Below are 12590 nucleotides of genomic sequence, written 5' to 3'. Positions count from 1 at the left end.
ACCTCACTGATCAAAGCTTCCGAAGGAGTCCTTCCAACTCAAATTTGTATGTCAAAACCATTGGCAGTGATATCATCCTTCTTGTTATCTATGTGGATGATCTGATTATCACTGGCAATTCGATGCTTTTGATTTAGAAAATCAAACAGAGTTTGTGCCAGTCGTTTGACATGACTGACCCAGGGCTTTTGCATTACTACTTAGGTGTTGAAGTTTGGCAAAATAGTGATAGCATCTTCATCTCTCAATCAAAGTATGCCAAGGCTTTGCTAGACAAGTTTCGAATGCAGGACTACAAACCTACATCTACACCTATGGAGAAAGGCCTAAAGTTGTCGGCCAAATCTGACTCTCAAGTTGAAAATGAATCCGCATTCTATCAACTAGCGGGCAGTATCATCTACCTCACTGCCACTAGACCTAATCTCAATTTTGCTGTGAGCTACATTTCTTGCTTCATGACAGCCCCTACAGTTGAACACTGGGCTGCAGCGAAGCGTGTCCTATGCTATGTCAAGGGCACTTCTGACTTTGGCATTCTGTATGGCAGAAACAAAGAACCTAGACATCGGTTAAACAAACTCAAATTGGGCAGGCTCTGTTGATGATAGATAATCTACATCTGGGTATACCTTCGGTCTAGGAACCGGTGTCGTTACTTGGAGCAATAAGCAGCAGCAAGCCGTAGCTCTTTCCTAGATCGAAGCAGAATATCGGGGAACTATAAAAGCAGCTTGTTAGGCAATTTGGCTTCGAAGGATGCTTTCAAACGTGCAGATGTCTCAAGCAGGTCTTTCACCCCTCTTCTATGACAATCAAGGGGTGCTCAAACTTGCCAAGAATCTTATCTTCCACGAACAAACCAAGCATGTTGAGTTTCACTGTTATTTCATCCAAAAGCTGGTTGAAGACAAATCAGTAGATTTGCAGTATGTTCCAACAAAGGATCAGACTGCATATATCCTCACCAAGTCTCTGAGCCCAGATAAGTTCGTCAAATTTAGGGGGCAGCTTGGTGTAGTTGACAGATTGACCATTAAAGGAGGGTGTTAGAATAATATTATTCTATTAGTATTTAATGGTCAATAATGTATTTTACATGTAATTTTATTTCGTTTAGTCTGTTTCTATTTTTGACAACTGTTTCGTTTAGGAAACAGCATTCCTTGTAATTGCTATAAGAACGTTTATTCTTTTGTAAATAAATTATGCAATTACCATAATCTTAATAAATTTTAGCAAGAAGAAATGGTACCCTAATATTGCATCAGGCACAAACTCTATCCCACTAGGCTTAAGCAAAACAAATCCAGGAATATATAGCTGAGAAGGTTAGGGAGACAAGCAAAATGGATCTGGCAAACATGCATATTGATTCTAAAATACCAGATCTTAAATCAAGAGCCCTAATTGGGAGATTTTGGAATTTATGGACAAGTTGAGAGCAATGAGAAGATTGGTTAAAAAATTATCGAGGAGAATTTAAATCATGTTCTTGCTAAAGGGTTTCTTCATTGTTGTCTTCCTAGATCCTATGTCAAGTGACAAAATTCTTATTAGAAGGCCATGGATTTTGAAAGGTGCCAATCCCAACCTCCAAAAGTAACTACCAAATTTCCACCCCATGACTACCAAAATTGCGAAGACATTAGTTTGGTTGATATTCTACAATCTCCCAATCGAATATTAGGAGAAATCAATATTCGAAAAAGTTGGCAACTCGATTGGAGAACTTTAAATGTTAGGTGAGAATGGATTTGAAGGCAACATGGATCATTTTGTTAGAATTTGTCAAGATGGACACCTTAAAGCATATCCTACCATAGATGATTTGAATTTTTCAGCTAGGGAATGGAGGCAAATATTCACATAGCGGGCAAGTCCCCAATATGTTTTTTATGCCAAGAGTTTGGACATCTGAAGAAAGTGTGTCCAAGTGAAAAGAAACCAAGATGGAATGGAAAGTAGAAATAGCAAACATGAAAATCTTTCCTCAAGAGTTCACCAATCATTTGGCTCCTAAGTGAAACAATGAGAAACCCAATGTCTAGAATGCCAAGTTGAAGAATGTAAATTTAAACAAATTTGTGATAAAAAATCCTTCTTATTTGAATCTTCCCTTGAAAATGTCAATTCTCTCATCTTGCCCTAACCCTGATGCTATCAATCCAATCTGCACTTCTTTGAAGGTGCAAAAGGTTAATTTGGATAAGGCAAATTCGACTAACACTCTAGTAAGAACATCTATCAATTCAAATAATATTGATGGCAAGACAAATGTCTTCAATTATCAAGGCCCTTGAGGAAGGTTGTTTGAAGAATATTAAACCTACAATAAGGACCTTGTAATGTCCCAACTTTGAAATGGAATTTAATAATAAATAATTATATTAAAATTTAAATATTAATAAATTTAATTTAAAATATTAAAAAATATAATTAAATATTATTAAAATTTAATTAAGTTAATGAGTGGTCAAAAGACATAAAATGAAAAGTTGCGACTCCCTCAAACATGAGATATAAAAGGGAGAAGAGAACCTCATTTGAGGGGGAATAATTTGGGAATCAGAAGTGCACATCTGATTTAAATAAGAAGTGCAAATCTGATTGTGAAAGGTTGTGTCCCTGTCAAAGGGCAGAAATAATGAAGAGCTGCACTCTTTCAAAGGGTGCTAATGGTGAAAGGGTGTGTCTCTTGCCAAAGGGAATACATGATGAAGAGGTGTGACCTCTCCATCACATTGAGAGATATAAAGGAAAGGAATCAAAAGCATCCAGTGAGATCACCATGGATCAGATCAGATCAGAATTGTTATTAAGTTACAGGCAGTAACATCTTTGTTCTTGGTGGTATGCATGAGGATGTGCTTAATATATGAAGCCTGATAATGTTCCTATGCAGAATTTATTAGTAATATCAATATAGACTGCAATATGTATGAAAGTCATGCTTAATTCCATATACATTCATATTACATGAAAGACTATAATATTAATAGCCCATTCCTTAATACTTCTGCTAATGCCTAAGGAGGATGGGCTACATTTGTGCTTAGGGAGAGGTGGTCTAATTCCAACGAATTAGGTAGTCCCAAGATGAGGTAAGGATCAGATTCCGTAAACCTTGAGGGTATAATCCCGAGATGGGGTAAGGGTCTGCATCTGTAATCCTTGAGGGAGCCTGTTCTAGTTTCGTTTCCCAGCACCCCAGCAACATAATCACCCCTCCCTCCCTTAGGGTTTGGTAGTAACAAGGTTAGATCATAATATAGAAGGCTATGAATTATGAAATATAGAATTAATTGTAAAAAGGCATAATAACTTGGTAATGCATTCGGTAATGTATCATAATTGTTGGAAATATGACAGCTTCAAAGTAGGGGACATCACGCACCTTGGAGGGAGCAATAATTGTGATATGAAGCAAGGCTTCCTTGATACAATTGTAGAAGGAATTTTGAGTTTGGATGATTAACGTGCAAAAGGATGCATAAAGAAAGACAAAGACTTGATCAATCTAGAGGTTTTCAAAATCTCCTCGATGCCTTCACAAATTGACAAGCCAAATTGCATTTGAAAGAGGAAAAGAAGGCAACCAAGAAAGGACAAACTTCAAGAAGATATCAATAGTGGGTAGCAGACTACACCCAAAAATCTAAAGATTGAGGAGGGCCGAAACCCCTCCTCAGGGACAATGAAGGTCATTTTTGGAATGCTAGGAGTATATCTAAGATTGATGAGAGGAAAGTACCCTCCTTGAGGCCAATGAAGGTCTGTTTGTGGAATGTCAAGTGCATCAATGGAAGGTCTGTTTGATTACTGCACAAATGATCCCCATTGTTACCTCCACATTATTAATAGTTTCCATCAATTCAAAGAGGTGACCATCCAATTACCTGTACATGATATCCTCGTTATTTATCTATTTTCAACACTTGCAATTGATTAGCAATATAAAGATTGTACATTGAATTTGGATTACTTTAACCAATTGTTAAGTTCACTTACAGAACTGATTGATGGCATGTTGTCACCAATTGTCTAAAACTTTGTAGAGACTCCCTTGGAAAACCTGTAAGAATCTGACCAGCTTGTCAAGCAAAGCTTACAAAATGGAGAAAAGAACTAACAATTTGGAGAAAATAATTACCATTAAGGTAGAAGTAGAACTCACAGAGCCTCCCTGATAAAGGATGTGTTCTTAATAACTTTAAAGTGGTTAATGTGAAATGGATTCCACAAGCAAGGGACATATAACAGTAAAACTACATATAATGGAGCAGGTAAAGGAAACCCAAACCCTGTTGGAAGGGTTGGTGTTTTCATAGATCAACAAAGATTATCCTTGTTAATACGTTAGAGAAGCACTCATAATCTATCAGAAACTTGAGCATTAATTGTGGGGCTCAAGAAAACTAAGGAAAATCTTCACTTGCAGTTGATATGGTCGAGAACAAACTCATACAGCATATAAAATGCAGTGATGGACCCACTGATGGCTTAACAAATAAAGATGTGAATCTAACGAGAAGGCATACAATTTAGAATTTTATAGGGGCTTTAAACATTGAATTTACCTGTTTGACAATAGTATGATAAGGGAGCAAATATGAACATTAGTCCCAGTAGTATTTCCTCAGTTGGCCATGTAAATACACCAAATGCATGTTTTGATTGCAAATAAGCCAAATTCACATATGCCAAAAGCAAGCTTTAATAATCCTGTAACCATTCATGTGGTAATCTGCATTCATTTCAATGTATGAATGCCACTGCAAATCCAAATATCACATGATAAAGACTAAGTGAACAACCATTCGCCCTCATTAGTTCATCTCCCCACTCAGGCATTCAATTTGTCTGAAGAACCAGAGGCAATAAAACTCACAGTAAAGGTAAAACCACAAAAAGAACAGATGGGAGGATGTTATTGAAGTAGTCTAGTGTTCTCTCCCTAGTTTAATATCTTAACTCTGATCTGAATTATGGATTGAATTTAATCTAAGCTGTAAAAGCTTCTCCCCCTTTCCTAAACGCAGTTTCTAGCTCAATTCATCATGTGTATCATGGAAAATTCCATTAAAACCTTGAGAGTGTTGTCTGGTAATTCTTAACATGATGGAGATCCTGAAGTGTGGATGGAACCTGGCTATGAAAGCTACTGAGGAGGAAGACTGGTAGGTATTTTCTAACTGTTCTTGTTTTACAATTTAGAATAATAGAGATCAGCTGTATGCAGGAGATAGGAATACTTAATAAGTGAGTATAGGTTAGGTGCTTTCAATTTTATTTTCCTCTATCAAAAGAGGAGGGAAGTGATCCAATGGCTTTTTGAAGATTTCTTTAGGGGCAACGGGCTCCTTTTAATTTACCAAATTTCACTTGGTGGATCAATTTTCCAGAGAATGGACTGTCAGTGCAGGACCTGAGCCACTGAACAGCTTAGAGCTAAAGTAGAACAACCATATTGTTTTGCAGAACTTGATGGTTCTACTGAATTCCGTAGACCCATGAGGAAGCATCCCTCTCAGAATGCACATTTCCTAGATGGGGATGGGGACAAGGCATCCTCCTGCAGCCTCCCTGCCATCATCACCAGGGACGAAACATTTCCAGACATCCTGCTGCAGCAGGGGATATTTCTGGGACAACCCCTCCCCTGTTTGGGATGCTAGAGGGATGCCAGAAAGCCCCCAGGATGGCTTGAGGACTTATATCAGAGATGCCAGGGAGCCACCACAGTTTCTCTATGTAATTATAATGGTTTTTATTTATGTCAAAGCTTTCAACAGGTAGACAACATGATAGCATGTACAAATGGTTGACATTGGAAGAAAGAAGGGATATTTACATAGTATTTGGGGGTAAAATAGACTACTGAAACAGCTGTTACCATTTCTTATTACTCCGATCCACACTTTACTAATTTTTGGAAGTTGGTACACAAATATTTCTTAATTCATACATCAGTGACACCTTGGGCTTAGTAGAGAGTAGATGAAGTGACAAAATGTAGGAGGTAGCAGATGTTATCAAGTTTTCAGTTTTCACAAATGTTTGTGAGTTTCGGCTGACTGCTGTAAGGAGTTTCCAAAAGCTCATCTATTAAAAAGCAGAGCAGAAGATAACTAAAAAGATTCAAGAATGCTGATATTCCTATCTTCAACTGCGCAGTCCTCATCATTTAAATTTTAGGCTGTTCAGATTTTACAGCTTCACCATTAGATCTCTGAAAAACAAAGATTTGGTTAGAACTGATGAGGAATTGGTGTTGACGAAAACATAGCGATAAAATTAAGAAAATTACCATTAAGGTCTGTGTGGTCTGAAAGGTGAACTTGGTGGTGGGTGCTCTGCCCCTCCATCCAACCCTGTATTTCAAGAGGGAACATGCAAAGGGTGCTGCCCCTCAAATACATATATGTGTGTATTTTTGCACCACCATCATCCTCCACATCTAATCTTCAAAACTGCATGGAACAATGGATTAAAGTTTTCAAATAAAAAACTTGTCAATGCTACAGACCATGAGGATGACAGAGCTGGGCATGGAAGTTGATGGTGAGTTCCCCTAATCTATGGTGGATGTTGAAGATTTGAGTTTTTGAGGTCACCCAATATGATCCTGGATCCAATAAACAACTAAGTTACCAGCACAGCTATTGCTATAGCAATTTTAATTAACTACTACCGTACAGGCAGATAGAGTAGTTTGTAAAGGCACTGTATACCACCTGAGAATTGATTCTAAATTGATTTTCAAGTAGTTTTAAAAAAAGGCAATCCATATGACACTCTAAAAATGCAATCCATATCTGTTAAGCTAATACTCAAAATGAAATGCTAAAATGTAAGTTTTACCTTCTTGCCAGATGATTCCAATATTTCTTCTCCAGCTCCTTCCTCAAGAAATACATCCTCAAACCTCTGACTTGATTCCAAACAGAGCTGTTTACATGTAGCAGTAAGATTTTCTTCATTTTGAACAGTCTCAGAAGAGGTCTGCATATCCTTGCAAGAAGCGTCCAATGTGAAGTGCTCAACAGATAAATTCTCCATGGACGAACTTAACAAGAGTTTAACAATAATTCAAGTATGAAATCTCTATGAGAAGAGAGGTTGAGGCCCACTGATAAACAGCCTATCTGGACCAGGGCTCTTCAGAAGATTTGAATCCCTACCTGCGAAACCTAATGAAAATGACGAATTTGTAGAGTAAAGACCCAACTCATGTGTTTTAATTGAAAAGTTTTCCACGGTAGTAGTTGCCGTAGGACTTCCCCTTTCCAAACAGGGAGAAAATGAATCCACCTGCCTGTCCAAGAACAAGAAGATAAAGAGAAAGATGTGGCCAATCATTGCAATCAAACTAATATAATAGCAGCTTGAATCTTCAGAAAGAATACCGCCATAATCGTGTATGTATCTATTTACTTTTATCTTCGCCTGCCAAAACATATGCAGAAAGTATTCATATTAAAATTGTAATATTTGTCATGTTTAAACCACAGCAGCCATGTTACTAAAATTGTTTTCAAGCAAATATAATAAAGCATGTAGAACGTTCTTCATATAGAATCTTATATTGAAGTGATGAAGGTTAGATAGAGTAGGTTGAATGTTAACATTGACTCACTCTCTCCAGAAATATAAGTGTTTTATAAAAGAAAATAAAAAATGGTCCCCTTTTTAGGAATTTCTGCTATTGTTCAAATCTAATTATTGACTTCATAAATATTTGAGAAACTAATGCCATGCAGCATTATTGCTGGAAGATTTTATGCTTGTTTTGCTACTGACATACGATATAGAGTACTGCATAGTAATGTTGTTTCAATTCAGAGCTCTAAAGCTTCATAATGTTCCAAAATTCCTCAGTATTGTGTTTTTTGCAAAACATCATATAAACAAACCCTGCACCTAATCCATTAGTAGCTAAATCAAACAATAAATCAAATAATAAGGTAAATAGAGTGGAACTAATTTATGGTTAAGCTTATAAAAATCTACATGGAAAAGGCCGCATTTGCTCAGAAGAATATTGTGGATAAATTTGACTTGTATTTACAAAAATACATTATGCTTCAACAGCATTGTGACGATTGTATTTCATCTTAATCTATGGAAAGAGGATTTTTTAGTTGACAATCAAATTTATATTTAATTATCCCATGTTCTCCAAAGTTATCTAGGAATGCAAAGTGGCACTAATACAAATAAATGGAAGTGCAACACATAATTCACCATGTGTTAACAAGTGCATAAAAAGAGGATATCAGCATTAGAAGTCAAAATCATGTTAAACACAATTATCCCGTGTCATCCTAATTTATCTAAAAGTCTAGTCTATAGGCAATGCTAATGGATGGAAGTAAAATGCTTTATCATGAATTTGTAAATGTATAAAGAGTATTTTACTATTTGCAGCTAACTTTATATTTAACAGAACTACCCTAACACACCATAAAGCTTTTGCAATATATTTATATTAAGTATATTATCCCACGTCATCATAATATATCTAGGAATCCAAAATAGCAGTAATGATTAGTAGTGCAATCAGTATTAGCATAATTATTGATAACATATTTATCATCCTAATATATCTAGGAATCCAAAGTGATAAACATGCAAATGGAAGTGCATCACAAGATCATCATTGTCAATGACTAGTCAAAAACTGCTTTAAAAGTTAAAATCCTTGACCAAAATACGTTTCAAATATATATAAAAAATTAAAGACATTAAAATGCCAGCAAGTGGCCTTGCTATGCGGTATAGGTGAAGTTTTATAAAACGAAAAACCTAATTAAATCATTTCTATAATTACAAATGTAAATTCTGACCAATCAACCCTAATTGCATGTATACAGATAGAGTTACCAAATAGTTCATTGAGGGCTCAATGTAAGAAAATTTCGTTTGATGAAAACAACTCTGGAAAATTAACATTTTCGAGTTTTTCTAAATAATAGGTTTCGTCATTGCCGTACTTCATTACTTTCACATTATACAAATAAAATTCACCTTCACATTCTACCCAAGCATTTTGATGTGGAAGGAGATAGATCTCTCAAACCCTAAGAAAATATCCTAGAACTTAAAAAATATTAAAGCACAAACGAACAATTCTAATCTACGAATATTGATAAATTCCTCGTACCTGGTATAGTTTTAAACGTTTCAATTATATTCTATAATCTCGATGATTCGCAAAGCAGTAGCAAACCTGGAAGTGTGGAACTGAAAGCCCTCGCCAAGAAGAAAAAATGCAAAATCAAAAGTTTAAATAAACTTTGATATACGCTGACAGAAATTGTTCTTGAAACCCTGCAGAATCTCAAAGTAAGATAAATTAGAATACCTAAGGCAAAGGGTTAACAGAGTCCCATTGCGCCACAGATTCTTTGATTAAATTGAACAGTTCTCCCGATTCTTCTGATATTTATATTTATATCCGTTCAAAATAAATCAGGAACGCGCTAAACGTGCTCAAATAACCAGGCAATGGAAGCTGTAGATTTACTCCATAATGCTAGGAGTGAATGCTTACCTTCCCACCCAGCAGATATTTGAGCCTCATAAGGGATTCTGATAAATACTACCTACTGTTTAATGAATGAATGTTTTTTATAAATAGCTTCTACCAGCTCGTCTATTTAATTTCTTTTTCTTCCTGAATTTTGAATCTTTTTGATCTTGAGTGTCTTTTTGAATGTAATAACAATTACAATTTTTATATGTGTATTTATACAAATTTCTTTTAATCTCTATTGGTAACTTATTTTTAATTTATTTTTTTCAATATAAAAAAAATTATACAACTTTAAAAAAATTTAATAATTAATTAAATAATTTTCTGTTTTAATTAAACAAGAGATTGTGTTCAATTTGTTTAATCATTGTTGAAATTGTATGTTTAAGTGAGAATAATGATAATTGACTTTTATTAATGATTGAATGCAATAACAATAACAATTTTTCTCTTTATTTGTACAAATTTCTTTTAATTTCTATTGGTAACTTATTTTTAATTTATTTTTTTCAATATAAAAAAAATTACACAACATTAATATTTTTTAATAATTAATTAAATAATTTTATCTGTTTTAATTAAACAAGAGATTTTGTTATATTTGTTTAATCACTGTTGAAATTGTATGTTTAAGTGAGAATAATGACAATTGACTTGTATTAATGATTGAATAAATGAAATATTTTAATAATGTTTACGAAATCACAATAGTTTCATTATTAGTTTAATAATATTTATCAAATCGCAATAGTTTATAGGATTAAGAACAATTGCAACTATAGACACCTAAATTTGATTAATTAATCTAATCAAATTTAAACCCTTTTCTTCCAATTAATTAATCCCTAATTAATTAATTTTCCAATCCTATCCTCCTAATTAATTAATTATCTCATCCTCCCAATTAATTAATTATCCTTGTTCTCCACCCCTTTTGATTAATTACTTTAATAATTAAATCCGCTCCCTTTTTCCAAGCACATGAATTAATTAATTTAATTAATCAATTAAGCTCAAATTCCTATTTGAGCACATGTCTCCTACCATTTAACCACTTCCCCTATCCTAGTCATCCTTCCAACCCACTTCCCTAACCTTATCCTATCCCTTCTAACCTCCCACACATGTGTGCACATCCTAACCAACTCCTTATTTTGGGGAAAGTATCCTATTTTGGGTGGCTTTTCCCAAAATGGACACTCTTCCTATTTTTGGGTGGCTTTGCCCAAAATAGACATGTGTCCTCGTGGACACATGTCACTCCTTTTCTTTATAGTTGAGTCACTTGTCCTTTTGGAGGACAAGTGTCTCCTCTTCACCTCCCCTCTCCTTCCTCTCATCTCCTATTTAATCCCCCTCGTTTTAGACCAAATCATCCACTTTTTCACTCAATGCATCATTAATCTACCGAAATAATCACTCGTACTCACACATCCATTTTTCATCTCTCATTATCACTTGCATCTACAATCATGGAGCACAAATCAGACATTCGTTGACGTCATGAGCACACATCCAATCATGAAATAATCAAATCGAAGCAAGGATATTGGTTTGCATTGCTTGTCATTTGGGTTTTTGCTTTGGTTTTATCATTTCGATCTCGAAGTGTTGAGTTTAATGGCTTGTTTTGGTTAATTAGTTTATCTTTTTATCCTTTAGGTTAATGCGCACATTTTCCCTCATACATTTTCTGGCACACCCAATGGGACCCACTTCATGGGTCGTTTTAACGTTTTTTGTTGTTTGAGTGTGTTTTTGACAGATTTTGAGCACTTGTAGGAAAAAAAAAAGAAGCGGAATTGCGCCTGTTGTCTTCAAAATCTGATTCACTTCAACATCCTTATAATAATATGATAACTCTGTGCAGAAGAGATATTAAAGAGAAGGAAACTTCCAGGACAACATATGACAAGGTTTGATTTAACCTTCTACACTTTGGACCTACTCTAAGTCCAAGCGGGTATACCTTTGTGAACTAAATTCACACTTTTAAAAGATAAATCCACAGCAAACCAGTCCAGAAAACCAGTGGATCTAATCACCTTAAAACTTACTGAAACAAAGGAATGAAAATTGTACTCATATTCAGTATTTGACCTACAAAATATGTAATAAACAACCTTGATCTATACCAGTGCCTTATCCAAGGTCACAGAGTCATCTAAATTCAAACAATACTCCCCCAATCAAAATATCTCTACACATCCCATTAGCTTGGCTTCTGCAAATCCCTATATATGCCTGAAACACGTAAGAATTCATTCATACCACATCAAACTACGCTCATCAAGATTCAAAGTATCCTACAGAGAATTTACTGGTAGAAATAATTCCTGCATATTTAATTCCCCTCCTGAAGAGAAAAGCTAAGAAAAATATCTACTGAAAGTTGCCTTACAACCTTATTCAAACAAAATAACCCTGGATTATTCAGAATGAAACAGTAAACACTTGCAAACACATTTGAAGACGACACAAAGTTTAAACTCAAAACCGATGGTCTGTATATTGATATTATCTTCAAGAAAGTATTACAAAAAACTTTCGAATATTCTCCATTAAAACATGAAAAAGCTCAGATAAATTTCTACAGCGTTTTCTTACAATTCTTTGCGATCATTTTTCTACTAGTCCTGGTATCCATTTATAACAATATGGATGCACATAGCTTTGGACTTTCCTATGAGAATTTGTTACAATCATTTCTTCTCAAGAAAAAGTTACAAAACCTTTTACAAAAACGGTTACAAGTCTTTTTCAACCTCTGCGGCTTCTTATGCTTGTTGTCCTGTTGCAACCTCTTCTAATTGTTTAGCAACTTGAATGGCATATTTTCTTGTCCACTCATTGTATACATCATCAGCTGGCCATGCGAAGTTAATCACTTTTGCTTTCGCCTTGGTTAACCTTTTCCATGAATTCCTCATCTTGTTAACCTTTGAATTGAGAAAACCGTAATGGGATTTGATTCTCTCTATCTCCTGAATTGTTACAACAAAAAAGGAAGCATCATCTAAGTCAACAATTCCTTTTATTCTGACTGACAATT

At 34.9% G+C, this 12590-nt stretch overlaps 1 protein-coding gene across 6 annotated transcripts in view; it reads right to left on the bottom strand.

Annotated features, from left to right (window-relative positions):
* LOC131072435 (uncharacterized) overlaps positions 1 to 9708 on the bottom strand; it is a 30928-nt gene extending 21220 nt beyond the window's left edge. Inside the window, exons 1-4 of one of the 6 annotated variants that reach the window (XM_058008585.2) lie at positions 9557 to 9708; positions 9167 to 9333; positions 7315 to 7449; positions 6865 to 7180 (exon numbers count right to left, since the gene is read on the bottom strand). In XM_058008585.2, the coding sequence (XP_057864568.2) occupies positions 6865 to 7062 (198 nt within the window). In that variant the 5' untranslated portion in view covers positions 7063 to 7180; positions 7315 to 7449; positions 9167 to 9333; positions 9557 to 9708. Of the gene's footprint in view, positions 1 to 4011; positions 4141 to 6310; positions 6474 to 6864; positions 7450 to 9166; positions 9334 to 9367 lie in introns of those variants that run through there. The other 5 variants (XM_058008587.2, XM_058008588.2, XM_058008583.2 and 2 more) reach the window with 5 other exon arrangements.
* Positions 9709 to 12590: the final 2882 nt, after the last annotated feature.

This window comes from Cryptomeria japonica, chromosome 8 (assembly GCF_030272615.1).
Source record: "Cryptomeria japonica chromosome 8, Sugi_1.0, whole genome shotgun sequence".
NCBI classification, from domain to species: Eukaryota; Viridiplantae; Streptophyta; class Pinopsida; order Cupressales; family Cupressaceae; genus Cryptomeria; species Cryptomeria japonica.
The sequence above is the reverse complement of the archived record's forward strand: the minus strand, read 5'-3'. Positions and strand labels throughout refer to the sequence as shown.